At 49.3% G+C, this 26282-nt stretch overlaps 1 protein-coding gene across 4 annotated transcripts in view; it reads left to right on the forward strand.

Annotated features, from left to right (window-relative positions):
* The window catches only part of TJP2 (tight junction protein 2), a 99959-nt gene that overhangs the window by 60876 nt on the left and 12801 nt on the right, over window positions 1-26282 (forward strand). For 2 of the 4 annotated variants that reach the window (XM_058657413.1, XM_058657411.1), the window contains 16 exons: window positions 4512-4565; window positions 5605-5729; window positions 6836-6938; window positions 7892-8477; window positions 10629-10732; window positions 12393-12546; window positions 14926-15034; window positions 15127-15260; window positions 15860-15926; window positions 16657-16807; window positions 20478-20586; window positions 22384-22594; window positions 23205-23392; window positions 24402-24497; window positions 25280-25359; window positions 25768-25978. In XM_058657413.1, coding sequence (XP_058513396.1) covers window positions 4521-4565; window positions 5605-5729; window positions 6836-6938; window positions 7892-8477; window positions 10629-10732; window positions 12393-12546; window positions 14926-15034; window positions 15127-15260; window positions 15860-15926; window positions 16657-16807; window positions 20478-20586; window positions 22384-22594; window positions 23205-23392; window positions 24402-24497; window positions 25280-25359; window positions 25768-25978 — 2473 coding nt within the window. In that variant the 5' untranslated portion in view covers window positions 4512-4520. Of the gene's footprint in view, window positions 1-126; window positions 423-4511; window positions 4566-5604; window positions 5730-6835; window positions 6939-7891; window positions 8478-10628; window positions 10733-12392; window positions 12547-14925; window positions 15035-15126; window positions 15261-15859; window positions 15927-16656; window positions 16808-20477; window positions 20587-22383; window positions 22595-23204; window positions 23393-24401; window positions 24498-25279; window positions 25360-25767; window positions 25979-26282 lie in introns of those variants that run through there. The other 2 variants (XM_058657412.1, XM_058657410.1) reach the window with 2 other exon arrangements.

Consider the following 26282-nt stretch of genomic DNA (forward strand, 5'->3'; position numbering starts at 1 on the left):
GCGTGTGGAGGACACACCGAGCACCAACTGTACCCAGTTGCCTCTAATCAGATATGGGCTCATCCCATGTGCCCAAGACAAGTTTCCTGGCGCTGGTTCTTTGGCGTGGGAGAGGGGTGGGAGGAGAAGGCTGTGAGCGGGCTGCTGAGCTGCGCTGCTTTCTCTCCTCGCAAAATGGAGCTCTGCTGTGTGCTGGGCGGCCCTGCTGGCTGGATGTGGCACTGTGTGAGATGACAGCAGGATTTGCCGCGAATGTGGGGCACTATTGTATCTGCCTTATGTAACCCTGTGGAGGGATGGCTGTGAGGTAGGCGCTGGTAGGGCCTGCTCGCCTCCGGCTTCCCGCAGCCATGAAGGCTGTTCGAGTCCTGCAGAGGGTATGGACCCAGGCTGTGAAGAACTGGGGGAGACCGAAGGACCATGTGAGTGGCAGGGCAAGCTCCCCTCGCTTCTTGTGGGTGAGGGGGTGGGGCTAGTCCTTCTCACACTTGGCTGGGCTTGGACTCCAACCGCTCAGCAGCGGGTGGTGGACTGTGTGCAGTGGTGGGTTAACGAGAGCCGCCCACGGGACTGTGCTTCACAGCTGTCATTTTCCAAACTCTGGGAGTCTGTTGCCTGGCTGTGGCATCTGCCTGGTGTGGTTGCTTGTACTTGAAAGTGTCTCATGGAGGGCAGAACATTTTGTTCTTTTACTCTGCAGAAATCTGCACCCTTACTCTTGTGTTGGCTTCAGTCGAGTAGTCTTAAGTTCATGGTCTTGTCAAGTGTTCCTTGCTTCTTCAGCTCTCTAAACGTGCTGCTGGCCGCCTCCAGCAGGTGCTTTAATTCACGTGAGATGTGCCCTTCTCTAGTCCGCTGCATGGGACTGCAGCTGGTTGGTTTTTATGGCAGTGCAGTGTTATATATATATTTTTAAAGATTTATTTGTTTATTTATTTTTGTTTGAAAAGCAGATTTACAGAAAGGAGACAGAGTGAGATTTTCCATCTGCTGATTCACTCCTCAAATGGCTGCAATGGCCAGAGCTGAGCCGATCCAAAGCCAGGAGCCAGGAGCTTCCTTCAGGTCTCCCACATGGGTGCAGGGTCCCAAGGCTTTGGACCATCCTCCACTGCTTTCCCAGGCGACAAGCAGGGAACTGGATGGGAAGTGGAGCAGCCAGGACATGAAGCAGGACCCATATGAGATCCCAGCACATGCAAGGTGAGGATTTAGCCACTAGGCTATTGTGCCAGGCCCAAATAGATTTTTTTTTTTCAGATTTTGTAAAACTGTGATATATAAGCCCACATTGGAATGGCTTATTGTTTTGGATATTGCCAGTTCAATCCTAGGGAAGAATGGCTGGCTGAGAAGCACAGTGTAGCGTTTCCATGCGAGCTGGTTCCATTGTGCTTGGCAGAGCCGAGGGCAGCTGAGGTGAACAGGAGTTCCCTCTAACAAAACTGGTGAAGAAGCAGTTATTTTTTTTTAAAAGATGTATTTTATTTATTTTTTTGAGGTTTCTTTTAGAAAATTTTTCTATTTTATTTTTAATTTTATGTTACAATTCCATAGGCTCTGTGATTTCCCTACCCCCTCCCCAAATTCACACTCCCTGACTGATTTTCCCCATATTATTGCAAGAGTATAGTCCTTGATAAGCAGTCATAAGTCCATCAGTCTGTTATTTAAGTGTGTCCTGACATGGCTGGTACGGACAATGCCAGACAGTCCAGCATCTCGTTGATTAGCCATTCCAACAGTTTCACTGGAGTCCATCTTTGATTTGGAAGTAGAGATGCATGCTGCATTGTATCTTCACAGCTGGATATGATAGTCTCTACCACACCATCACTCTACATTCCCTTAAATGAGAAGTAACAAAACCAACAACAGAAATACAGTAAAAATTTGTAGCACAGCACCATGGAGGTAAGTCACACGAAAGGCAGTTATTTAACCCAGTGGTTAAGATGCCTGCGTCATACATTCAGTCCTGAGCTCTGGCCCCTCATTCCAGCTTCCTGCTAACGCTGACCTGGGATAGCTTGCTGCTGGCTCCACTGCTGGGTTCCTTCCACCCACGCAGGAGATCCAGCTCAACTCCTAGCTCGCCAACTCCCTCTGCTGTGGCTGTTTGGGTAAAGAACCAGTGGACGGGAACCCTCTCTGCACTCTCAAATAAATAAATAAACGAAACCTCTGAGTAGTAGAAATCGTTGCCGTGAGCACATTCAGTGAATGACGAATGGGCAGTAGACAGCATTTCCTGTCTTGGGTTATTGGAAATCTGTTCCAGTAGAGGTGAGCACAGGCCCAAGTGTGTGAGGTTCGAGAGGCTCGCTTGGAAATGTCAACATTTGGAGGATGCTTGTGTTCAGTTCCCAGTGTGTGGGCTGCACCGCTCACCCCCCTTTTCCTAGTGCGTTTGTTTTCTTTTTCACTCCAGAGGTGATGTGAGTTCTATTTTTAAATCTTTGTGGAGATTCTAATCTCCTGGTGCCAGATGGTAGCACCCTGGCAGTGTCCAGCTGTGAGTCTGCAGAGGGAAGTGGAAGCTAAAGGATTATAAAGTCCTCAATGAGCGGGCAGTTGTGGCCTTACCACCGCAGGCTGGCTTCCCTGTCTTTTCCACCTGCCGAACGCCTCTTCTTTCCCATCTCTTAGCAGAGGGAGCCAGATGTCTGCTCATGTCAGCGGTCCTGTTGCCTCCTGTGCACGTTTCTGGACATTTGTCTCCTTCTCCTGTTAGGGTCGGTAGAAGAATGGCAGATTTGATGAAAAATTTTAAAATCTGGAACCACCAGATAGTTTTCTAAGATTGTTTCACGTATAAATGCAGCAAAACTATGTATGTAATCTGAATGTGTTCTTGTGTTTTAGATATTCACTATTTAAAAAGAGATCTGGATTTGATTTTTAATACAATTTCACCATTTAAAAAAAGATTTTTTTTCCAGATTTTCTGAATTTCTCTTGTTATCTTTAATTTCCTTCTCTAATACTGTTTAGGTATTTGAGAGGGATACGTGCCCATTGAGCCTCTGATTAGGGTGAGAAGGCTGAGCTACAGGGGAAGGTTTCAGAGAAGGTAGGGGAGGTGGCCTCTCCTTGATGTTAAACTGCAGGAACACCCTGGAAGGAGAGATGGTCACGTGATGCCACATTAGAGACCCTGATGTGGGGAAGAGTGCTCCAGGGGTGTTACTGGAGTGCCTTTAATAATTCTGAGTTGGTTTTGTTGCTCCAGGGTTGAGAAAATCTTTCCAAGGTCTCTTGGTTCCAAGGTCTCTTGGTTCCAAAGTCTCTTGGTTGACAAGTGTGGAAGGCAGCCTGCAAGAAGCGGAGGATTCTGTTTTTGTTATCCTGGCAGCAGCACTCAGAGGGTTTTCACCGACATCTCCTTTGGAATATTGTGGGAAACAAACCCTGGTTTTACAGTCTTTCTCACCCTTCACACCTGGCAGTACAGGTGATGGAAGCCACCCCGCTGAGTACACCCTGTCGTGAGGCCAAGAATTTCCTGTGATATAAACTTGCCTGGCACATTGCCTTTTACAAGGCAAAAGAGGGGAGAGTGGTTAAAAAAATAACAAAGCAATTTTTAAATTAGATTTTTAAAGAGGCAAAAAAAAAGAGAAAGCTCCTATCTGCTGCTTTAACTCCAGATTCCTGCAACAGCCAGAGCTGGGCCAAAGTTCCGGGCTTGACCAAGAGCCAATCCAGGTCTCAGGTGAGTGGCGGGAACCAGGTGCCTGGAGCTCTCACGGTGCATGGCAGGAAGCTGGAGTTGAAAGTGGAGTAGTGGTCCAAATCCAGGCACTCCCAGCTGGTGTTACAGTGAGCTGTGCCAAACACCTTCTCACAAAACTAGATGTTCTAAAAGAGATTTTTGGAATGGTAGTGATTTGGAGTGCTGATAATAAAAGGGTCAAATCCTTAACATTTTATGGTTTTTAGGACCCATTTCTCACAGTAGAGATCTCTAAATTTTCTAGTGGCATTGTTAAGCTGCCATGACTTTGAAGGGGGGTTGTGTTTGAGAGCAAGTAGTGTCATTTCTTTTTGGCCTATAGAAAGTGAGAGCTATGCCTGGTGCAATAGCCTAGTAGCTAAAGTCCTTGTCTTGCACACGCTGGGATCCCACATGGGCACTGGTTTTTATCCCAGTGGCCCAACTTTCCATCCAGCTCCCTGCTTGTGGCCTGGAAAAGCAGTTGAGGGCAGCCCAAAGCATTGGGACCCTGCACCCATGTGGGAGACCTGAAGAAGCTCCTGGTTCCTGGCTTCAGATCGGCGCTGCTGCAGCCATAGAGGCTACTTGGGTAGTAGAGCTACTTGGAGAGTGAATCATCTTCCTCTGTGTCTCTCCTCCTCTCTGTATATCTGACTTTCCAGTAAAAATGAATAATCTTTTAAAAAGAAAGTGAGAACTGAATTTTATATTGAGATATGTGGAATAAGAAGCTTTTATATCTAGTGTTTAGATATTTGCAGTTTTAATCATTTTTTTTCTTGGTTTAAAACAGGCCCCAGGCATGGAAGAGCTGGTATGGGAACAGTATACTGTGAACCTTCAGAAGGTGAGTTCCACGTGTGTTTTGTGTGTTAATGGACCCATTCTTGATTTTATGGGTCAAGGGCCATGCCATTTTATGCCCACGTGCAGTTTTGGTTGATATCGCTTAGTGTGGGGGATGTAGTACATGTGGGTGCTAGCTGCCAGTCCATACCATGTTAGCAAAGATCTATGTATCTGCAATGCTATTATGTATTTTTGGATAAAGTCTACAATATAGGACATTTTAGAGATTTGATGTATTCAGTTATTTACAGATGGAACAGATACACAAACAAAAAAGAAGAAAAATGATTCATACTGTTGACAGCCAATGATGTAGCCATTATAACTTGTATTGTTTTACTTATAACACATATTCCTTTACCTGTGCTGTGAGTTTATGTGAGTGTAACAGCTGGAGTAGGGGACTGTTATCTTGTCAGATGTTGTACAGTCCACCCACAGTCCCGTGTCCCCCTGTCTTCTGGGCCAAGTCAGGGTTAACTCAGACGCTGAAGCATATTCGGGTGGTGTAACTTCTGGGTTTGCTGGTGGGCTACAGGCAGTCTGTATTCCCAACTTGTAACCATGTAGAAGCAGGATTATTGCTGTATTATTGCTACAAGATCTCAGGACTAAGTTTACGTCCCGATTTCATCCTTAAAGTCCATTGACTTATGTTTCACCATGCGTTAAAGTGGAAACCCCTAGCTCAGCTAGATTGAGGATCAAGGAATACTTCAGGAACAGTGTCAGCACAGGTGTGAGTTTTCCTGAAGCTGTTGCTGCTTTGGCCAGCGTGATGTCCACGGAGCCCGGCGACAGAAGCCGGTCCGGCTACAGTGGCCACGCCGGCCTGCACCATCCAGCCTTCTCTGAATGCACCAGGCTGTTTCTTTCCCATGAGCCATTTTCCCTTCCTCATTTGCTTCTCAAGGTCCTTGTGTTCCTGAGCTGTCTCTAGTTATTAATTCCACCTATATTGAATGGAGTGCGTGTAATAAACCCTGGAAGGCACTTAGGGCAGGATGTTCCATTTTTCTCCTAACCCGAACGAGCAGGATTCTAAAAGAGGATTTGGAATTGCGGTGTCTGGAGGCCGAGACAACCCCCACTTTGAGAATGGAGAGACCTCCATCGTCATCTCGGACGTGCTTCCCGGTGGTCCTGCGGATGGATTACTGCAGTGAGTGTCTGGCCCCGCCCCCAGCCGGACAGCCCCGCCCCTGCTGGCAACCCCGCCCCCCGCTGGACAGCCCCGCCCCTGCCTGGCAACCCCGCCCCCAGCCGGACAGCCCCGCCCCTGCCGGGCAGCCCCCGGGGCTGCCTTGCATTCTGGAAGGTTTTAACCAAGATGTCGGGATTCCTTATAAAATTGAAAAGTCGTCAGGAGGAGATGGAGACTGTGATACGGTGTGTTTTTATAGCCCCCACACCTTTGGAGCATCCACATTTTAAAAACTGGAAGTAGTTGTTCCTCTAGGAAATTTGGTTTCAAATGTTTTCCTATGGTTAGGAACCATTTCAGGTCTGAAGTTCGAAATGAGTATGTTTTCTGTTTCCAGTTCTTCTTATTTGTTTTGATTTATATTCTTTAATCAGGAGACTTTGATGGATAATGATCTTATTTGTATTTTTAAGAATATTATTTATTTGTGTTTATTTGCAAGAGAGACAGAAAGATCTTCTCTCTGCTGCTCCGCAGCAGTTGGCTCTGGGCCAGACCCAGCCAGGACCTGTTTGCAGGTTCCCTGCACGGTGGCAGCAACCCAAGTCCTTGGGTGTTTCCCGCTGCTCCCTCAGCAGGACCCTTAGCAGGAAGCTGCGTCCCGAGTAGGGCCAAGGCTGGGTCCCACACACCCCACCACATGGAGCGCCCGTGGCCCAGTTGGCATCTTAATTGCTGCCAGATGCTAGCCTCTGGCGATTGGACTTCTGCAAAAGGTGCGCAAGTGGGAGAGCTAAGTGGACAAACAGCAGGTTTCTGGTGGCAGCTGTGCGGCCCCAGGAGAGCTGGCTGTTCCCCAGGACAGCTCCTCAGAGCAGCATCTGCAGCTCATGTTCTGGTCCCAGTTGCTTCACTTACCATCCAGCTTCCTGCCTGTGTCCCAGGAAAGCAGTAGAGGATGGCTCAAGTCCTTGGGACCCTGCATCCACACGGGAGACCCAGAAGAAGCTCTTGGCTTCGGATTGGCTCAGCTGCGGCTGTTGCAGCTGTGTGGGAGTCCTCACTAGGGCCTGCTGCGGGTGGGTGGGAGTGTGTCGCAGCCCAGGTGTTCCTCTTGCTTGCAGGGAGAATGACAGGGTGGTCATGGTCAACGGGACCTCCATGGAGGACGTACTGCACTCGTTCGCCGTGCAGCAGCTGAGGAAGAGCGGGAAGACGGCCGCCATTGTGAGTCCACTGCCACCTGCCTCCGCTGCGTTGTGCTTCTGTGCCTGGGACAGAGAGGGCAGCCACTCCTGACATCTAATGGGCTGTCAGCGAGGGACTGCCTGGGGAGCCCCCACGCTGTGGGAGGGTGATGTCACACATGTGGCGATGGATGGAAGTGATCCTGCCATTCCTCGTCCTGTTAAGACCAGTACTGTCTTCCCCACGTCTGCCTGGGGAACCAGGCTGACAGTTGCCCGCCAAGAGTCAGATTGAGAACATTGGTGATCTGCTATGAAACTAGAAAACCAGATGTTGCACTCAGAAAGCCCTCTGGGAGGCCCAAGCGAGAGCTGCCAGGCTGTACAGAGCGCGGAGACGGCATTTCTTAGCAGGCACTGGCAGTTCGTGGCATTCACTCTTACGCTGGCCAAACACAGCCATGAGCCACGTGCCACTGGGCCCTGGAGCCAGACTGCACTGCAAGCCGTGTTCGCCACATAGGTGCAGGACCTGTGGGAGATGCGTGTTTAAGGACAGTGTCAGGGTCGCACCCGGCATGTGATGGTTTGGTTTTTTTTCAACTTTGAATTATGAAAATTTTCAAGTGAAAAAAGAAGCGCAGAGATCTTTTAAAATGTTAACCTTCTGTAATTTTAAATGGTATGTTTAGTGCACCTGAAGGTAGGTGAATTTGAATGTAGGACTTCCCACGCTGGCAGCATGTTGGTGCTCAGAAAGCCACTGATTTTGGATCATTGCAGATGGCAAACGTTTGGATCAGGGACAATCAGCCTGTGCTGCTCTTATCAGCTTAATTCAAGGCACGCGACTCACGGCTTCGTGGCCGTTCTTACTGTCCCTGTGTGTAGACGAGGAGCCCGAGGCTCAGTGACCAGGAAAACGAACCGAGAGCTCAGCTCCTGAACGCTCAATGGTGACTGTCCCGCGTCCATCCTTTGTTTTGGCAACAGGTGGTCAAGAGACCCCGGAGGGTGCCCGTGGCTCCACTGCAGGACAACCCCGTCCTGGAACGCGGTGACCGAGCTTTTGAGGCGATGGACGACTTGGACGGCAGAAGTTTCCGCAGTGGCTACAGCGAGAGGAGCCGGCCGGACAGTCGCGACGGGCGCAGCCGGAGCTGGGAGGACAGCCCGGAGCGAGGACGCCCGCACGAGCGTGCCCGGAGCCGGGAGCGGGAGCGCAGCCGCGGCCGCAGCCTTGAGCGGGGCCTGGACGAAGACTACGGGCGTGCCCCGGAGCGCAGCCGCGGCCGCAGCCTCGAGCGGGGCCTGGACCACGACTTCCGACCCCCGCGGGACAGCAGCCGCGGTGACTACGAGCGGGCCTACCAGCAGGGCTACGGCCCGGACTATGAGCGGGCCTCCAGCCCGTCGGGGGGCTACCGCCGCAGAGCCCAGGCCGATGGACGGTGCGATGGGCAGCGAAGCCGCAGCCGGGAGTATCTGCGCTCCCGCAGCCCGAGCCCCGACCCGAGGGGGCGTCCGGATCCAGACAAGCCCATTGGGGTTCTCCTGATGAAGAGCAAGTCAAGTGAAGGTGGGCTGCTGTCTGTGCAGACCAGGGAGTGACACCTGGTGGGCCCAGCGTGGGCCAGCTGGTTCAGGCCTCCCACCCTCCACAGGAGGAAGTCACCCCAATTGTCTGCATTTTAGGCCGAAGGGAAGTGAGGCACAGTGGCCTGTGCAGAAGTGTGCTGTCACTGCAGTGCCAGCAGAACCTGGCTTTTCAAACGATGATGCCAGTGTTTGTTACAACAGTGTTACCTCCTGGGCATGTGTGGGAAATGCAGGTTCCCAGGCCCCCATGCACCCCCGCAGGAGGATTCAAGAAGCAGGTTGCACAGGCTCTCCTGGGAGGCCAGGTGCCCCTGACTGGAAGAGCCCTGGGGGAAGCACAGTGCCCCAGTCCCCCCTCACGCAGCAGAGCGGGCCGTGAGCTGGACCTGCGTGCTGATGGAAGATCTACCCAGAGCCCCATGTCGGGGAGACTTCTTCCTCTTTTCCAGTTGGGGCTGCCACAACATAGCCATCAGCTTTATTTTCATTTGGAAGGCAGACTTGAAAGCATTTTTTAATTTGTTTTCATTTTATCTGAAGCATAGGCACAGAGAGGTCTCCCATCCATGGTTTGCTCCTCATGTGCTCACAATATCCAGTTCTGTGCCAGCTCAGTGCTAGCAGCCTAGAACCACATCACAGTGTCCCAGGCGGATGGAGGGACCCGCGTCCCTGAGCCCTCAGCTGCAGCCTGCCAGGGGTGTGGGAGTCGGAGCCTAGGACAGAAGCACAGGAAGTGTGGGACTCAGAACAGGTAGTCCGGCATGTTCCGCCAGCAGCTTCCCTGCTCTGCCGCATGGCCTCCCTGAGCCGACCTGTCCTCAGCAATGTCCTCTCTGCACCCTCTTTGTCTTCTTGGAAAGGACCACAACTTGTAGGTGATCAGGCTGTATCTGCGCATCAAAGCATGGGCCCAAGTGTCAGAAGAGTGCATCCTCTGTGTAATGTTCTCTGTGACACACCATTGCATTAAAGTGAGAAAGTACCTATTGCAACCTACGGAACTGATTTCAGAGCTGCTAACAGGCTAAGCACAGTTTGAAAAGGCCTTGTCTGGGTTACGAAACTGCCCTGGTCATGGCAGCCTTTACAGAGGGAAGAGGAACAGTGTGGCCTTTTAGTCTTCTTTGGCTATTTTATTCTCAGACTTGGGCATCAGTAAGTGAAATAAAGACAGATTGCCATCACTAGCTAAGATTGCACAAATAAATAAAGCTGTATTTATTTATTTATTTGAAAGATGGAGTGACAGAGAGATCCCCTGGATTGGGATTCCCAAATGGCTAAAAGCACTGGGGTTGGGACAGGCTAAAACCAGAAGCCAGGCACTACACCCCAGTCTTCCACATGGGGTGCTAGGCCCAGGGGTCCAAGTACTTGGGCCATCATCTGCTACCTTCCCAGGGGCGTCAGCAGGGAGCTGGCTTGAGATCAGCAGCCACTTTGCAATATAGAATGCTAGTATTGTAGCCTAAGTCATAGAACTGCACTGCTGGCCCCACTGTTCAGTCCTTATAAAGAAAAAAACATTGATTCGTAAAGCTGGCAGTTACATTTAATTGGCATGAGAAAGCCTTACAGATGCCATTGACCTCAAGGCAGGCGGTGGGCAGAGAGGATGAGCCGCTGCGTGGGATGCCTGCATTTCACGTTGAAGTGCCTGGTTCAAGTTCTGATTTGATCTTTAAAGTATCTTCGAGGGTGGTCAACTGAATTTTTACATCTGAGAAATATCCACATTTACAGCAGTCAATCTGGAAACCTACCTTGAGAGTATGGTTTTTAAGAGGATGGAGGAATTGTTGAGAGAACAAACTGGAGAAAAAAAATCTTTTTTTGTCATTGTCTCTCAGCCTTTCAGATAAAATAAACAACAAATGATTTTTTTTAAAATACAGGAGTACTTCAGAAAGTATATTATGAAAAAGCTGTATTTGCCTGCGACTTTTGCAAATCCTCTTGTGTAGTTCATTCTGTAGTGCAGCCTAGCCTCTCCCCTGCCCTGGCCTGGGATCACGGGGGATTCCTGCGTTGCACTTAGCTTGTGTGCATCTGTTCGTATGAAAAGATGGCCTGTTAGGTCCAGGTTGTTGGTGGTGACTGGTGTGTCTTCTTACGGGCTTGCCTCTAGAGTACGGCCTGCGGCTGGGGAGTCAGATTTTCATCAAGGAAATGACCAGAACGGGTTTGGCAAGTAAAGATGGCAACCTCCATGAAGGAGACATCATCCTCAAGGTAGGCATGCAAACACAGTGCAGCATCGTGGGTTTGTGAGCTTCGCAGCCTGTGCTCGGACACCCAGGGACCACCGCACCGACGCTTAGCTGTGAGGAGACGGGCCAGGTCAGAAAACTCAGTCTGGCAAGTTCAGCTGAAACAGCAGCGTGGGTCTCCGAGGATGCATCCAACAGCACTCCCCGACTGCTCACCAATGCCTGCTCCGTGTCCCCTGCGTGCCGTGGCAGTGGCTGCCACACAAGGCTGGGCAAGAGTCGGCCAGCCATACGGGGAGCCTTCTCAATGGATGTTCAAAGTGTTCAGAGCTAGACATGGGAGGAAAATTGCTGTGTAACCTGACTCAGAACCCTTCTGGCTTCCTCTCCTTGCAACTCACACGGGGCTTGACCCGAGCTGAAGGGAACAGATGCTGTACCCTAAGAGGTTAGCTGTAACACCTCCCAGGACAGGTCCTGTAGGCTGGGAGGCGTTTGGAGGAAGGATAGAAGGTGACATATGGGAACTGTGAGAAGGTGTTGAAGTCTGACGTTTAGAAATAAAAGCACACCCACTGAAAGTCTGGTGTGGAGACACAGTGGAATGCCATTCAGCCGCAGTCAGGAGGCAGTGATGTGGCTGGACCGGGCAGTCACTCCTGGGGAGTCTAGAAGGCTGCCTTTGTAGATGTTGAGGGTCGAGTTCTGGTTAGCAGAGGCTGGGGTGGGGTGAGGGAGACTGAAAGAGAGCACGCTATTCTAGTTAGAGAAGATGGGAAAGTTGTAGCATTCTGTTGCACAGTGGAGTCACTATGGCTAACCATGATACACTGTGCATTTTTCCAGAAAAGAACGTAAGAAGCTGAGGACAGGATTTGTAATGTTTTTGCCACAAAGAAATGATACATGTTTGAGGAGATAGATGTCTTTCTGTGAGTCGAACATTACATAACGTATACCTGTATGGAAGCAGCAAAGCTGCCACAGTGAAGATGAAGGGAAGAAAAGGTGGGGTGGCTCAGTGGCCACAGCAGAGTCTCATCCATCCCTCTGGCTCTGCCCTGGACCAAACTATGAGGGTGGCAGGTAGCTGCCTGTGGACTGCACACCGTCCTGTTCACACTGCACATAGACATCTGAAGTCACCTGTTCATGCCTCTGCGTAACATTCTCTAACATGTTCTGGAAGATGCGCTTTGAATAGCTTATACTACATGCCGTGGGGAAAAAATAAGAGATTTATAATACTTCAGTAGCCATTTTTTTAAAAGACGTATATTTAAAAGGTACAATACAGAGAGAGACGGAGAGACAGAGAAGAGAGAGGTCATGCTATGTTGCACTCCACCTAATGCTGTCTGTAGCAGGAACTTCACCCAGCTCTCCCACCCGGCTGCTGGGCTCACAAGCACTGGGCACATGAGCAGGGAGCTGGATTGGAAACGGAACAGCTGGCACTGTTCCAGTAGTACACCAGGGCGCCATGTTGAGCTTGGGTAGCTGAAGTTTACCTGTTTTGGGAATTCAGGTGGGCAGGCTACATTTTCCATTTTGTCAGTCATTCTCAAGCCTGTGTCGGTCTGAGTGGCTGAGCCTCTGTGTTCTCAGAGGGGGCACTTGGTCTGGAGGGCTTCAGGTGACCGTGGTGCTACCTGTGACCTTGCGGTTTTCCCTAACTCCAGATCAACGGGACGGTCACTGAGAACATGTCTCTGACGGACGCCCGGAAGTTGATTGAGAAGTCGAGAGGGAAGCTGCAGCTCGTGGTGCTGCGGGACAGCAGGCAGACCCTCATCAACATCCCCTCACTCAACGACAGCGATTCGGAGATCGAAGGTAGTGACAGTCGGAGGCCGGCAGGGTGGGGGGCTTTGCTTCTGCGCCTGTTGGCTCTGTGGGGCACAGCCTCTGGTCCCTTGTGACAACCCGCTTCTGAATTTCATTGCAGATGGTAAGTGTTTCATTCTTATTTTCTTTTTAAAATGTGTATTGGAATTGGGTTTCCAGTCTGAAATTCTGGCACACTTGGGAGCTCCCAGAGAACGCTTTGCTAGTCTGTGAGAAGTACAGCTTGTTAGTGGCAAGTGTCTGCATGAGTAGAACTAACCGTGTGTCAGGAACATACCTGTAGATGGCTCATTTACACACTTGTGGACTTTTTTTTTTAAAGAATGGCTGTTGTTACTTTTAGCAAAGCACAGAGATTTTGGAAACTAGTTAAAACATCTAGATGTTTAATAACGAATCCAAGTGAGTGTATAACACAGAATTCATTGGTTAGCATTCTGTTGTCACTTCTTAAGCAAACAACAAGAAAACTATTCATGGAGCCAGTTAGTGGTGTAGCACACTAATCTTCCACTTACAGGAGAAGCAATCCCATTTTGGTGGCAGTTTGAATTCTGGCTGCTCCAATTCCAATCCAGCTCCCTGCTAATGGCCTGGGAAAGCAGTGGAAGTGGCCTAACATCCACGCATGTGGAGACCTGGAAGAAGTTCCTGGCTTCTGGCTTCAGACTGGCCCAGCTCTGGCCATCTGGGGATGAACTAGTGTGTGAAAGATTCTCTCTCTCTCTGGTTTTCCAATAAAGCAAATGTTTTTTAAAAATCTACTCATTAGGGCCTGATATGGTGGCCTACAGGCTAAAGTCCTCACCTTGCACCTGCTGGGATCCCATATGGGCACCGGTTCTAATCCCGGCAGCCCCACTTCCCATCCAACTCCCTACCTGTGGCCTGGGAAAGCAGCCGAGGATGGCCCAAAGCCTTGAAACCCTGCACCTGCATGGGAGACCCAGAAGAGGCTCCGGGTTCCTGGCTTCAGATTGGCATAGCTCTGGCCATTGCAGCCACTTGGGGAGTGAATCAATGGACAGATCATCTTCTCTGTCTCTCCTCCTCTGTGTATATCTGACTTTGCAATAAAAATAAATCTAAAAAAATCTCATTAGTTGAATATGTCATATGAATAATACTTTAACTATACAAATTACCAGTAAAACATATATCCTCCTTAACCATCAATGAGGGATCTTAAGAATGTTCATGGAAAATATGTATTATGAAAAACTTATGCATATTTTTTGCATCAAATTAAACTTATACTTCAATTCCATTTACCTTGCTTTTGTTGATGTACCCTTACACTTTTGCCTTTGTGTTAGGAAGGTGAACAGCATTGCATTCCCACGTTGTAGAATGGACTTTTGGTCATTTTTCTAGAGAAGGTGTTTAGTCCAGCAGCAGCAGCATCTGACGTTGAGGTTTGAGTCCTAGTTTTAGTTCCTGAGTCTTGCTTTCTGTGAATGCAAACCTTGGGAGTGGGCTGTGAATGCCGCCCACATGGGAGACAAGGATGGAGCTCTTGTTTCAGTTTTAGCCAAGCTGTGTGTTTCCGGTGGGGAAGGATTCTGTCAGTGGCTTGGAGCTCTGTCCAGTGGGAAGGAGATTGCTTTGTAAAACCTTGAAGCTTAGGTTAGCAGCTGGTGCACCGCAAGTCTCACTGGTTGGTTGTGGCTATGAGTGCAGTGAAGGCAAACAGAAAGTGCATGAGTGCTGGACGTCTGTGCCTTGCTTGCTTGCCACTCAGAGAGTGCTCTGCCGCCCTAGTGCACCAGCATGCTGCAGGAGTTTGGTCAGACTGCAGGCAGCAGGGTGCCCAGGTGATTAGCAAGCACGCAAAGGTTTGAGTGGCACTGGCCTGCACCCCATGGGATTCAGTCGTTAAAATGATTTAAAAATAATGACATTGGAGAGACAGCGGCATGCACAAACAGGAGAGCCGTTCTGTCTACCCGTTGACCCCTGTGTGTCCACAAGAGCCAGAAGCGCCGAGGGCAGGAGCCAGGAACTCTGTCCAGGGCCCCCGGGTGGGTGGCAGGAGCCTTGCAGGGTCCTAGCAGCAGGAAGCCTGGCACTCTGAGGTGAACTATCTGAACTGGTGTGCTGACCAGCCAGGCTCAGCCCCACCTCCAGGAACTGAGTTTTGCTTCTTCAGCTTTGATGGGAAGTGGTGTAAAAGAGAAGGGCAGTTCTTTCTGAGTTTGGCTCCCTGTTTACTCATGGATACCTTTCCCTTAAAGCTATCACATTTCTTTTCAGAAGGAAGACTATTTAGACCAGCAGTTCATTCTTCCCTCTCTTGCTTACAGTATTCATGTTTTCTACCCCGGCAGAAAGTGTAATTTCTGGTACATGTCTTCTTTCTTGAACCAGATATCTCGGAGATAGAGTCCAACCGGTCCTTTTCTCCGGAGGAGAGACACCAGCAATATTCTGACTGTGATTATCACTCCTCCAATGAGAGGCTGAAGGACCGTCCCAGGTAAGGGAGGGGCTCTGCTTCCCGCCTCCACACGCTTCACTGTGCCCTGCTCTCCTGTGGGTCCCGAGACACTAACGTGACACCTGCTTAAGTTCAAGAGAGGACACGCCAAGCAGACTGTCCAGGATGGGCGCCACCCCCACACCGTTTACATCCTCAGGGGATGCTGCAGCTGTGGTTCTCACGGAGACCAACAAGGAATCTAGGTACCAAGAGGAACCACCAGGTGAGGCTCCCTCAGCCTGCATATTCTGTTTCTGTGTGAGGACTGCGTGCTGGATCGTTGCAGAGGGCGTGGAAGGAGCAGAGAGGGATGGAAAGTCACTCTTCCCTCTGCAAAAGGCACCCCTGTCTTGGCCTTTTAACACTGAGCAGATATAAAAACCTGCCTTCCTTGCTGGCAGCTAATCACCTTTGATCACATTGGTGTAAAGGTCCTTTTGTGTCCCAGTTGCGAGCCCATCCCCAACCTTCAAGCTTTCCTACCTGCTGTTGCCATCACAGGTAACTCCTCACCCATGGGAAATAAGCAGCATTATGCTCCTTGGTTTTATAAGCTGAACATGCCTTCTCTCCTTGCCCTATGATAGTGTGCCATGCCTGTAGGATATGTGTTGGTCTGCTCACTGGTTTTGGGAAGCCCTCAGCACCTGCTGCTGCCTCAAAACTGAGCTTCATCTCAGAAGTTTCTTTGTGTTGTTGAACATATGTGATAGAGTGTGGCCAGAGGGCACATTGGAATTGTGCATGGGCTTCGTGCCCATATGTTTAGCAGTGAATAAGCTCTGTGCAGTTTAGGAACAGTTAATATTTCTCAATTCACAGCTCCTCAACCGAAACCAGCCCCAAGAACATTCCTTCGTCCTAGTCCTGAAGATGAAGCCATCTATGGGTGCGTATTGTTCTGTCTTCTTCTCCGTACAGCTGTGTCTGCTGAAGTGGAAGCAAATGCCTTCTTACCTGTGACTGGTGATTCAGCCAACCCCTGTCTGGGCTTATGAGAAAGGGAAAGCTTTATCTGTAGGAAAGACAAAAAACAAGTCCAGGTGGTGAACTTTGTGATGTGAATGCTGTTGGCTTGTCTGTCTGTCCAGAATTTTACTGTGCATATCTGCCAGCTCAGTAACCCGCAGCAGGAGAGTTGTTGCTAAGCTCCGGGGCCCTGTCTTCATTGCAGCAAGATGACAACCCAGCAAACAGGGAATCAAGAGAGAAGGATGAGAGCTCTTGGCTTGGTGGTGTTTAGACTAGCCGCCTCCTGATTCAGAGCCAGCTGCCCCAGGCCCTGGCTGTGCCTTTCTGTGCCAATAGCTGGATGCTGCCAGCAGGCTTTGAAAAGCTCCTGAAGTGAGATTCAGGCAGCCCTGACATTAGCCCTTACCCCATCTTGATGTTGTTCTTTGGGCTTGGATATTTCCAGTTCTTCACTCATGATGTGCTACTCATCTGACCGTCTTAGGAAAGGTCACGTTATGGCCTGTCTGGAGACAGCTGGGAGTTCTGCAAGCTAGGGCCCAGTCCCTCTCATAGAGATAATTTAGTCTCTGATGTGCTAATGTGCTTCTTGCCCTTTCTAAAAAACAACTTCCCATCTTTCCCCTCTGCAACTTAACCTGCTGCAGACCGAATACCAAAATGATAAGGTTCAAGAAGGGAGACAGCGTGGGCCTCCGGCTGGCAGGTGGCAACGATGTTGGAATTTTTGTCGCTGGTATTCAGGAAGGCACGTCGGCAGAGCAGGAAGGCCTGCAGGAAGGAGACCAGATACTGAAGGTGAGATCGCCCCTCGTCCCCCTACCATGTCTCTTAGTTACCTGGAGGAGGAGGAAGGCTCGCTGTGGAAAATAGAGCAGCAGCGGGTTTGTCAGGGTTCCACGTGACGCTCTTAGAATCCCTCGACTGCATCCTGTGGGAATCTACCGTGCCTCTCCATCATTCTTACTAGTTTGGTTCTTTAAAAAAATGGGATTGTAGCCAGAGGCACACAATCTTAGGATTTTGAGGTGTTTTAGCATGTTCCCGCTCCTCATGAGGGAGTGCTCCTTAGTTTAGCAGGTGGGGTGATCTAGTCCCACCCTCTCGTTAGCTCTGTGACCCTGGCTCACCTGAGACTCGGGTTTCTGTGTGCAGCAGAGCTGAGAGCCCTCTGCTTGGCAGGAACCCTGGGGAGATCAGAAAGGTAACACTGGGCACCCAGCAGAGTTCTTGGCTCAGCGCAGGGGCAAGTCCTGGTGTTCCCTACTGGAAGGTCACAATTGGCTGCCTCCTGAACTTGTACAAGAAAAGGAGTTTCTGGTTCATCAGATGCCAACCTTTTTAATGTTATTTTGTTAGTATGATCTATTGGTGTCAAAGAATTAAAAATTCTCTAACTTGAAAAATTCATGAGATACATACTAGCACTGCTTTTATTGACTTCAGAGTAAACTTCCAAGAATGTCAAGGACTCTGTTCCTACAAAAATACGGACTGCTAGGCTCCTGTGTGTCTTGCCTGTCTGTGGAGTTGATGCTCTGTAGGCACCTGTGTGTCTTGCCTGTGGAGTTGCCATTTCTGGAGGCACCTCCCTGTGTCTGTGGAGTTGCTGTTGTGTTCCTTGAAGTCCCTTTTCCTGTATAGCTGCAGAGGAAAGCCTGATTGTGATGCACTAAGGGATGTGCTGAGAGCTTCCTGACTCAGAGAGGCTTCTGGGGAACACAGCGAACATCCTGCCTGGTCTGTGGCTGTCCGTGGCTGCACTGCAGTAATTCAGATTTCACTTCTGAGGGAGGTGAAGGGCAAACCTGCATCACGAGCTTGGCAGAAGCTTTCCGGTGAAATTCTAGCCTCTGCCTAGAAGGCGCAGAGTGCCTGTGTGAGTCTGGCAGAGGCACGCAAGCCTCTGAAAATGCCACTTCCCAGGTGCCCCTAATGAAAAACCCAGCACAGTGCCAGCCCGAACCGCTTCGTGTTGGCCTAGTGTGTGAGCAGGCAACAGCACGATTGCTAACCTGTGCCAGGGCTGGTGGTTTAGGGATGTGACAGGAGGAACTTTTGCTTGTTGAAGTTCGAGGATCTTTGGACTGTGAAATAAAACAGATAATATGGAGAAAACTACTGAGTTCACATAGGGGCTTGGCCAGCAGGGCTCTCTGTGAATTGACATTAAAGACAGGGAAGTTGCGTTTATGGGAAAGCAGAGCACTCAGTATTCATACTAAAAGCGGTCCACTGCTGTCCACCTGGGGACAAGGGAGGAAATTGGAGGAGCCAGCTCTTTCCCAGTAATCCTGTGTGGGAATCAGTGAGCCGCTGGTCTTTGTTCTTGGAAGGCGCTGGATTTTCTGTTGCCTACCTAAGTAGCACTTTATCCAGCAAAGACCTGGTAAGGCCTGAGCCTTCTGTGGGGGAGCTGTCGTGCAGCTGCGAGCTGTGGCACCTGCTCGCAACCCGGGTGGCCAGCCCCCGCTGGCTGAGGAAGAGCTGATAGTGGACAAGACCTGGAGGAGGCTGACGGCTCAGTGCTCGTGCAGAGACCGAGCTGTGTTCTTTTCCATTTGTTGGTTTCACTGTTCCTTCATGGCCACGGTGAGTATGTGAAGGGAGCAAGGTGTATTTCCTGATCCCTCTTCTGGCAAGGGTTTAAGTTTGGGCTATTTGCTTTTGCACAGGCCTTAGATGTGGAAGAAATTCATGGCCCATGGCAGATTGGTGCCGTGTTGCTAATAGAAACATGTGATTGTTTGTTCCCGCTTGGCTTGGTGGTCCCTGCTTATTACTTCTTTATAGTTATCCCTTTTTAAAGGAAGTTTTATGGCATGAAAAGAGGGAAGCCCTGTTTTTACTTTGATCTGGGGATCATCCTTGTGACATTTGAGTGTATTGCCAACATATGTGCTTCAATGCTGACCCTTAAGAAGTCTGGCTGGATTGAAGGACAGTCTCAACTGGCCATTGAGATGGCCTCCGTAGTCCTCTGTAGTCGAATCCTGGGGCTCCCTTTTAGTGAAAGAAATAAATACGTATAATCCTGTGGAGTGCATATCCAGCTACAACTGGGTTACAGACAGGACAAGAAGGGTTAACACCACGTGTGATTATTCCCAGTTGGGATCCACAGCAAGTCAGCAGTATCGTAGCAAAGAGAAATTAGACTAGACTGCATCATACTTTATTTTACAAACTCCAGATAAATTTTAGTCTATTACCTACTTTCAGTTAACCATGAACTTTGGCCTACTTATTTGCATGTGTACATTTTAATATGGGTGTATTTATTTTAAAGGCAGAATGACAGAGCTTCTCCATCTGCTGTTTAGAACCTCACTCATCTCAGTGGCCAGGGATGGCCCAGGCCTGTGGACCAGCTCCTGTGGACAGGAGCCTAGAACTTCTGGGTTTCCCACATGTGTGGTGGGAGCTCAAACGCTCGGACCCCCTTGCACTGCTTTCCTGGGCACATTAACAGGGAGCTGGCCTAGAAGCAAAGTGGCTGGAAATTCAGCCTGCCCTCCCATATGGGATGCTCTGTATTGGTGATGACTTGCCCTGTTGTGCCATGGAGCCATTCCCTAACTTTGTCCTAATTAAGGCTCAGTTAATGATAAGAGGGTTTTTGTTTGTTTGTTGGTTGTTTTTTTTTTTTTTTTTGCAATAACAAAGCAGTATTTGTGTGATTAAAAAGTTTCTGTGGTTTTCAGTATCTGAAGAAAGTATTTCATAGAATCTGTATCTTCATTTCTACAAAATGTTCCTACTTTGAAATCATGTTTCATTTTATTTTTATTCTGTCATAAAATGTTTGTAAAAGTACAGAGCTATGATCTCAAAAAGGCTTTTGCTTTGTACTGTGTTGCCATTTTAGTTGCTTCGTAACTCTTCTTGAAAAAGCTGTTTATACTGTCCCACTACTCAATTCCTTGGGGAATAAATGTTGTGGGCATTGCAAAGACATTTTGTCAATGTCTTTTATTTTTTCCTAAGAAGATGTTGAGCCCGTTTTAGCTAAAAGAAGCTGTAGGAGAAAGGTGGAATTGGTCAGAAGCCTTGCTTGAACGGTGTTGTGGGAACCAAGTTAAATACAGTATGACTACTGGGCCAGCATGCTCCTGTGCCACAGAGCCCTCCCCTCCCGGTCTCATTACACTTCATCTGTTTCCTGTTTATCCTTGGCTATATTTATGGGAGACTGAAAAAGGGGAGGAGACAGACACATGCACGTAAGATATAATCTGCTCCGGCAACAGCCCCTGGGGCTCACGGGCCACTGAAGGGGTGCTGCACTGTGTGAGAGAATGGGGAGACCCAGGGGTGCTGGAGGGCCAGACTCAGCACATTGAGAACTTCTTTTCGCTCTGAGTTTGTTCTGGGTGGGTCTTGATGCAAGCACACAAGAAGATCTCAGAAGGTAGCTTACTTGTCTCTTTTTGGTTTTTGTCCATTCCCCGCCTTGCCTTCTGCCCAGGTGAACACGCAGGATTTCAGAGGGCTTGTTCGGGAGGATGCTGTTCTCTGCTTACTGGAAATCCCTAAAGGTGAAACGGTGACCATCTTAGCTCAGAGCCGAGCTGACGGTAAGTTCTCAGTTTGTTGGGGGGAGTGGGAAGGCGAAGAGAGTTATCTTGGGACCAGAGTGGGCAAACTTGCATATTGGAAAAATGGAAGTGGATCAGAACACCCAACTGTGGGGTCAGCGGGGTGCAGAGAAATTTGAGGTGATGTTTCATTTTACATAAAAATGTTTTCTGTGCACGCACTGAATTAGTGTTACTAATGTGTCATTTGGCAATAAGCAGCTTTCCTGAGCAGTGATCCCTCCTTCAGCTCTGCCTGAGCTGTTCCTGACTGTATGGCAGGTGCAAAGGCCACACCTTCTTGGGCTCCACGTTAACTCTTCTCACTCTAGCCAGTGACTTCCCATTCCAGGCCTTGTTTCCTGTGCAGTGGAACTATCAGTGCCTTCCCTGCCTGCTTCCCTGTCAGCTTCAAAGTGTTGATTGGCAGCTATTTAGGATTCTTCGGTGAAATAGAAGGGACAGAAGATACTGGAGCCAACAGGCGATAAAGTGGCTGATTATTAGCAGTTGGCAGTTGGCTTGCACGCCTATGGAGGCTGGTAGATGCCAGGGTCTCCAGGGTGAGTTGGCAAGCTGGAGACTCAGGAGAACTAATAACTGACTTATTGATTTATGAAGATTTGATTTATTTAGGGCCCAGTGTGATGGCTCAGTTGGCTAATCTTCCCCTAGCAAATGCCAGGATTTCTTATGGGCACTGGTTCATGTCCTGGCTGTTCCACTCTCCATCAAGTTCCGTGTTACTGGCTTGGGAGGAAGGCCCTGGCCTTGGAACTCTGCATGCACCTGCACGGGAGAACCTAGAGGAGGCTACTGGCTCCTGACTTCAGATCTTTTCAACTCCGGTCATTACGGCCTTTGGGGGAGTGAAGATCTTTCTCTCCCAGTAGATTGAAGATCTTTTCTTTTGTTTCTTCTGCTCTTTGTAAAGCTGCCTTTCTGATAAAAGTAAATAAATCTTTTAAAACATTATTTGTTTGAAAGGCAGAGTTACAGAGTGAAATAAAGAGAGTGAGTCTTCCATCCTTTGGTTCATTCCCCAAATGGCTTCAACGGCCAGGGCCTGGGGCAAGCCAAAGTCATGAGCCTAGAACTCCATCTGGGTCTACCATGTGACCGCAGGAGCCCAAGCACTTGGTCCATCTGCTACTGCTCTCTGGGTGCAATAGTAGGAAGCTGGGTCAGAAATGTAGCAGCCAGGACTCGCACAAGCACATGTATGGGATGGCAGCATCGCAGGAAGGAGCAAAACCTGCTGTGTCAGATCAGATGCCAGCCCCGGGGCAATGATTGAGTTCTGCTCTGAGTCTAAAGGTGTGAGGGTCACAGGCCATGCCATGCTGTGGTGTGAGGGGTGAGAGTCATGAGGCTGTGCTGCAGTGTGAAGGTGTGAGGGTCACAGGCCATGCCACACTATAATGTGAAGGCAGGAAAAATGCCAGCGTCCCAGCTCAATAAAGTCGTCCTATGCAGTGAGCAGTTCTCTCATTTGAAAGAGGATCTGCGGTGTCTTCTACTCAGGCTGTGGGCCGACTGGATGAGCCCCAAACACGTTAGGGAGGATCATGTCTCATCCAAAACCCTCTTGGGACACTAAAGTAATGTTTCAGCTATTGCCTGGGCATCCCACGACCCAGGCAAGGTACGTGTGACATGAACCATCCCAGTGACTCGTCAGGTCCTTCTTGCTGCTGGGCCTCTACATTAAGTTTGACGGTTAAAGGCACAGGAGGGAAGTGGCTGGAAATGCAGGGGTGTAGGAGCCAAGTACAGAGCCATGCTTCTGTCTTTCAGTGTACAGAGACATCCTGGCATGTGGCAGAGGGGACTCGTTTTTCATTAGAAGCCACTTTGAATGTGACAAGGAGACTCCCCAGAGCCTGGCCTTCACCCGGGGAGAGGTCTTCAGGGTGGTGGACACGCTCTATGATGGCAAGCTGGGCCACTGGCTGGCCGTGCGGATCGGGAACGAGTTGGAGAAAGGCTTGATCCCTAACAAAAGCAGGTACCTGAGATTCCGTGTTGCCACACCCACGCCCCGAGGGCCCCTGCTGCCGTGGAAGCCAAGAGAAACACACACAGCTGTACCCTTCCGCTGTCCCCACACACCTCAAGGGAAGCCCACAGTTTCTCATCTACTTCTTGTTCATGGCTGGTGGTCTGGAGCTCCAAAAAGCCACCGTGTTCAGCAGGCACCGCAGCGCTGGTTCTTGGCACTCGGCTGGGTTTGAGCAGTTTCCTGAAGAGGGTCCACCATCTCACCTGACTCACGGAGTGGACACTGAGTGGCTGTAGTATGCCAGCACGTATCATCCACCCCAGGGAGGGGCCGGTGTCCCTGCTGTAACATTGCTGACCTAGAATGATGTCTGCGTCTTGGCAGAAGTTGCAGGTGGAGGTGTCATGGTGTCAGACCGAGTAGAGACAATGGTCAGGGCATTGTTCCTTTCAGTGAGAGCTAGAGACCCCCCACCCGCTTCCAGCTGGCAGGAGAGTGCCCGCGCTTGCACCCTTGGGAGCTTGTCCTGTTGGAGCTCCATCTTGGTACTGACTGCTCACCTGAGAGGGACTCAAGTTCCCAGGTGACACGCACACTTGTGTGCTTCCTCCCTCAGAGCCGAACAGATGGCCAGTGTTCAGAATGCCCAGAGAGACAATGCTGGGGACAGGGCCGACTTCTGGAGGATGCGTGGCCAGAGGTCCGGGGTGAAGAAGAACCTAAGAAAGAGCCGAGAAGACCTCACGGCTGCCGTGTCTGTCAGCACCAAGTTCCCGGCCTACGAGAGAGTTCTGCTGCGAGAAGGTGAGGCGGCTGGCTGGGGCCGGGGTCCAGCCCCACTGGGCTCAGAGCCGGGAGCTTAGTTTTTAGATGGTGTGACCGGTGCCAAGGTGGGCTACAGAGCTGGAATGTAATGCTCACAAGGATTGTGACTTAGGAAGTGAAGTCGCTTGAGCTCCTAACTGGAGCTTAAGCAGATTTTTAATGGTGCCATTCAAAAGTTTCTATTATTTTTAGCAAAGTTTACCTATTGAAAAATGGTAAGAGGGAACCAGGCAGGTGAAGCTGCCGCTTCTAGTTGGAGCATCTCACACCAGAGGCCAGGCTCAAAGTCCAACAGCTGTGATTCCAAATGGAGACCGGCCAAGGGTTGGCTGTTTGGCACTGCAATAGAGATGGCAGCAGGACACTTGCACCCCGTATGGAGGTGCTGAGGTTTGAGTCCCAGCCGCGCACTCGATTCCAGCTTTCTGCTAATGCGTCCCCTGGGAGGCAGCAGGTGAGGGTGCGAGTGCTTGTGTCCCACGCCCTGCAGACTGGACTGATTCCTGGCCCCTGGCTTCTGCCTGGCCCGTCCTGGCTACTGTAGTCCTAGGGGCAGTAAACTAGTGGGTGGAAATGTTCTATTTGCCTGTCTCTCTGTTGCCTTTCTAATTAGCAAAATTTAAAAATATGAAGAAAACCATAAGTTTTAAGGCATTTTCTTAAGAAATGAACTGGTCTTAATTGGGAGTAGGAGAACACACTTTGTTTCAATAAGTCATATTTAGTATCAAACGCCTATAGAGGGACCCTGGGACGAGGTGGGAGACTGGGTGGGGCTTTTCCCTGTATTTCCCTTCTTACTCCAGATACAGAAAAAAAAATGTGGAAACAATGGTCTTACCCCCCCCCCCAAATATTCTAAATATTGAAAATGTAAATATTTCAAATGAATAAGTAGGATTTTTTAAAAGCCTATGGAATAATTTGCTTCTTGCCTTAACAGCCAGGCAAGTGTATATGCACTCATGGCCTTTTTGCTTCATTTCAGCTGGTTTCAAGAGACCTGTGGTCTTGTTTGGACCCATTGCAGATGTAGCAATGGAGAAGTTGGCAAATGAGTTACCTGACTTGTTTCAAACTGCTAGTAAGTTTGTGATTTTCTTTACTTCTCTCAAATTTTCATTAAAAAAACACCATACAGAAAGAATGAAGGGATTAGGAGCACCCACATCCCCTCGCTTGGAGCTTCTGCTTATTGGCGTTTTGCCATGGGCGCCCTCTCCCTGCCCTGCCCAGAGATCTGCTGGCTGAGGCCTGGCGCCGTGTGCACTGCGTGCAACTCCTGGCTGCTGGTTTGGCCTGGACCAAGCCTGGCCATTTACAGCACTGGGAGTGTGAACCAGTAGATAGAAGATCTTTTTCTTTCTGTCTGCTGTTACGTTTTTCAAAAAAATTTAATTTTGTTTTCTGTTGAACCATTTTGAAAGCTAAAGCTGCTGGTGTTAATAACATTTGAGCCCTGAATCCTTGGCTGCTTCCCTGAAGAACAACCACAATACCATTACCTAAGCAACTAACATTGCTGCTAAAGCGTGACTTAGTATGTTACTTTATTTTAAATGTCTTGAACTGTCCTAATTATATCCTCCATAGCTTTTGTTTAAAAAAACAGTTCAGGGTCATACATTGCATTTGATTTCTGTGTCTTTTTTTGTGGTTTTGTCTTCCTAGTCCCCTCCTGCTTTCTGAATGTTTTTTCGTGTCAGTATTTGAAAGATTTCCAGCAGCTTGGCTTGTATGTAGCACATTCCCTCTTGGACTGGCCTCACTGTTAGATGTTGCTGACCTAGTGTCTGTGGGCCTTTCCCAGCTGCATCTCAGGAGTGATGGTGGTCACTCATTTTCAAAAAATATTTGCTTTTGCAGAAACAGAGCCAAAGGATGCGGGATCCGAGAAATCCAGTGGAGTAGTGCGGTTGAATACCGTCAGACAGATAATTGAGCAGGTGAGAAGAAAACCCCCCGCAGGCTGTGTTGTCAGAAGGAGTTAGGTCATCGTTGACTGCAGTTTCTCTTAGAATCAAAGCTGCAGTTTAATCATCGTTCAGTGTTCATGTGAAAAAGTTACCGTAATCGCAGGCTGTTCCAGCATATGCATGCCCATTCATGTTATGTTGCAGCTTCGGTGTTTCTGGAGTTCTCCACGTTCCACCAAATGATCTGTTCGCTCTTTTTATCAAAAGTTCTAGCATACTGAAAATATTTAAGTTTACTCAGTGCAGAAGGAAACGTTTTGTACTTTTTGATTGCAGTTGGCAAGGTTGATCGGCTGCCGCCTTGCCTACTCAGACAAGGCCTGTGACGCCGTAGTCCCTTGGGTGCCCACTGTGTACCCTTTCTCCCGTCTGTAACAGGATAAGCACGCCCTGCTCGATGTGACTCCGAAAGCCGTGGACCTGCTCAATTACACGCAATGGTTCCCCATCGTGATATTCTTCCACCCCGATTCCCGGCAAGGGGTCAAAGTGATGAGGCAGAGATTGAGCCCCACGTCAAACAAAAGCTCTCGGAAGTTATTTGATCAAGCAAACAAGCTGAGGAAATCATGTTCGCATCTCTTTACAGGTAGGTGACATTTGAAATGTAACATTTTTGTCCTATAACGAGAAATAGAAAATAATGTGGACGAAGAATTTGAAATCTTGTTTGTGACTCCCTGAACATAATTAGTCCTGTCAAAGAAGCATTTTAAATTCATGGCTTTTGCATTTTCAGTCTTACAATTTTTACTGTTTGAAATGGGAACCTTGATCTAGGTGTGGTGACGATTGGTGGTTTTGAGAAGGTTCGGAGTTACACTAGGCTGATGCTTGTGAACTTGATTCGCCACTTCTCTGCATGTTGTTCTCTGCTTTCCAACAGTTCACAT

Source organism: Ochotona princeps, chromosome 31, assembly GCF_030435755.1.
Source record: "Ochotona princeps isolate mOchPri1 chromosome 31, mOchPri1.hap1, whole genome shotgun sequence".
Taxonomy (NCBI): domain Eukaryota; kingdom Metazoa; phylum Chordata; class Mammalia; order Lagomorpha; family Ochotonidae; genus Ochotona; species Ochotona princeps.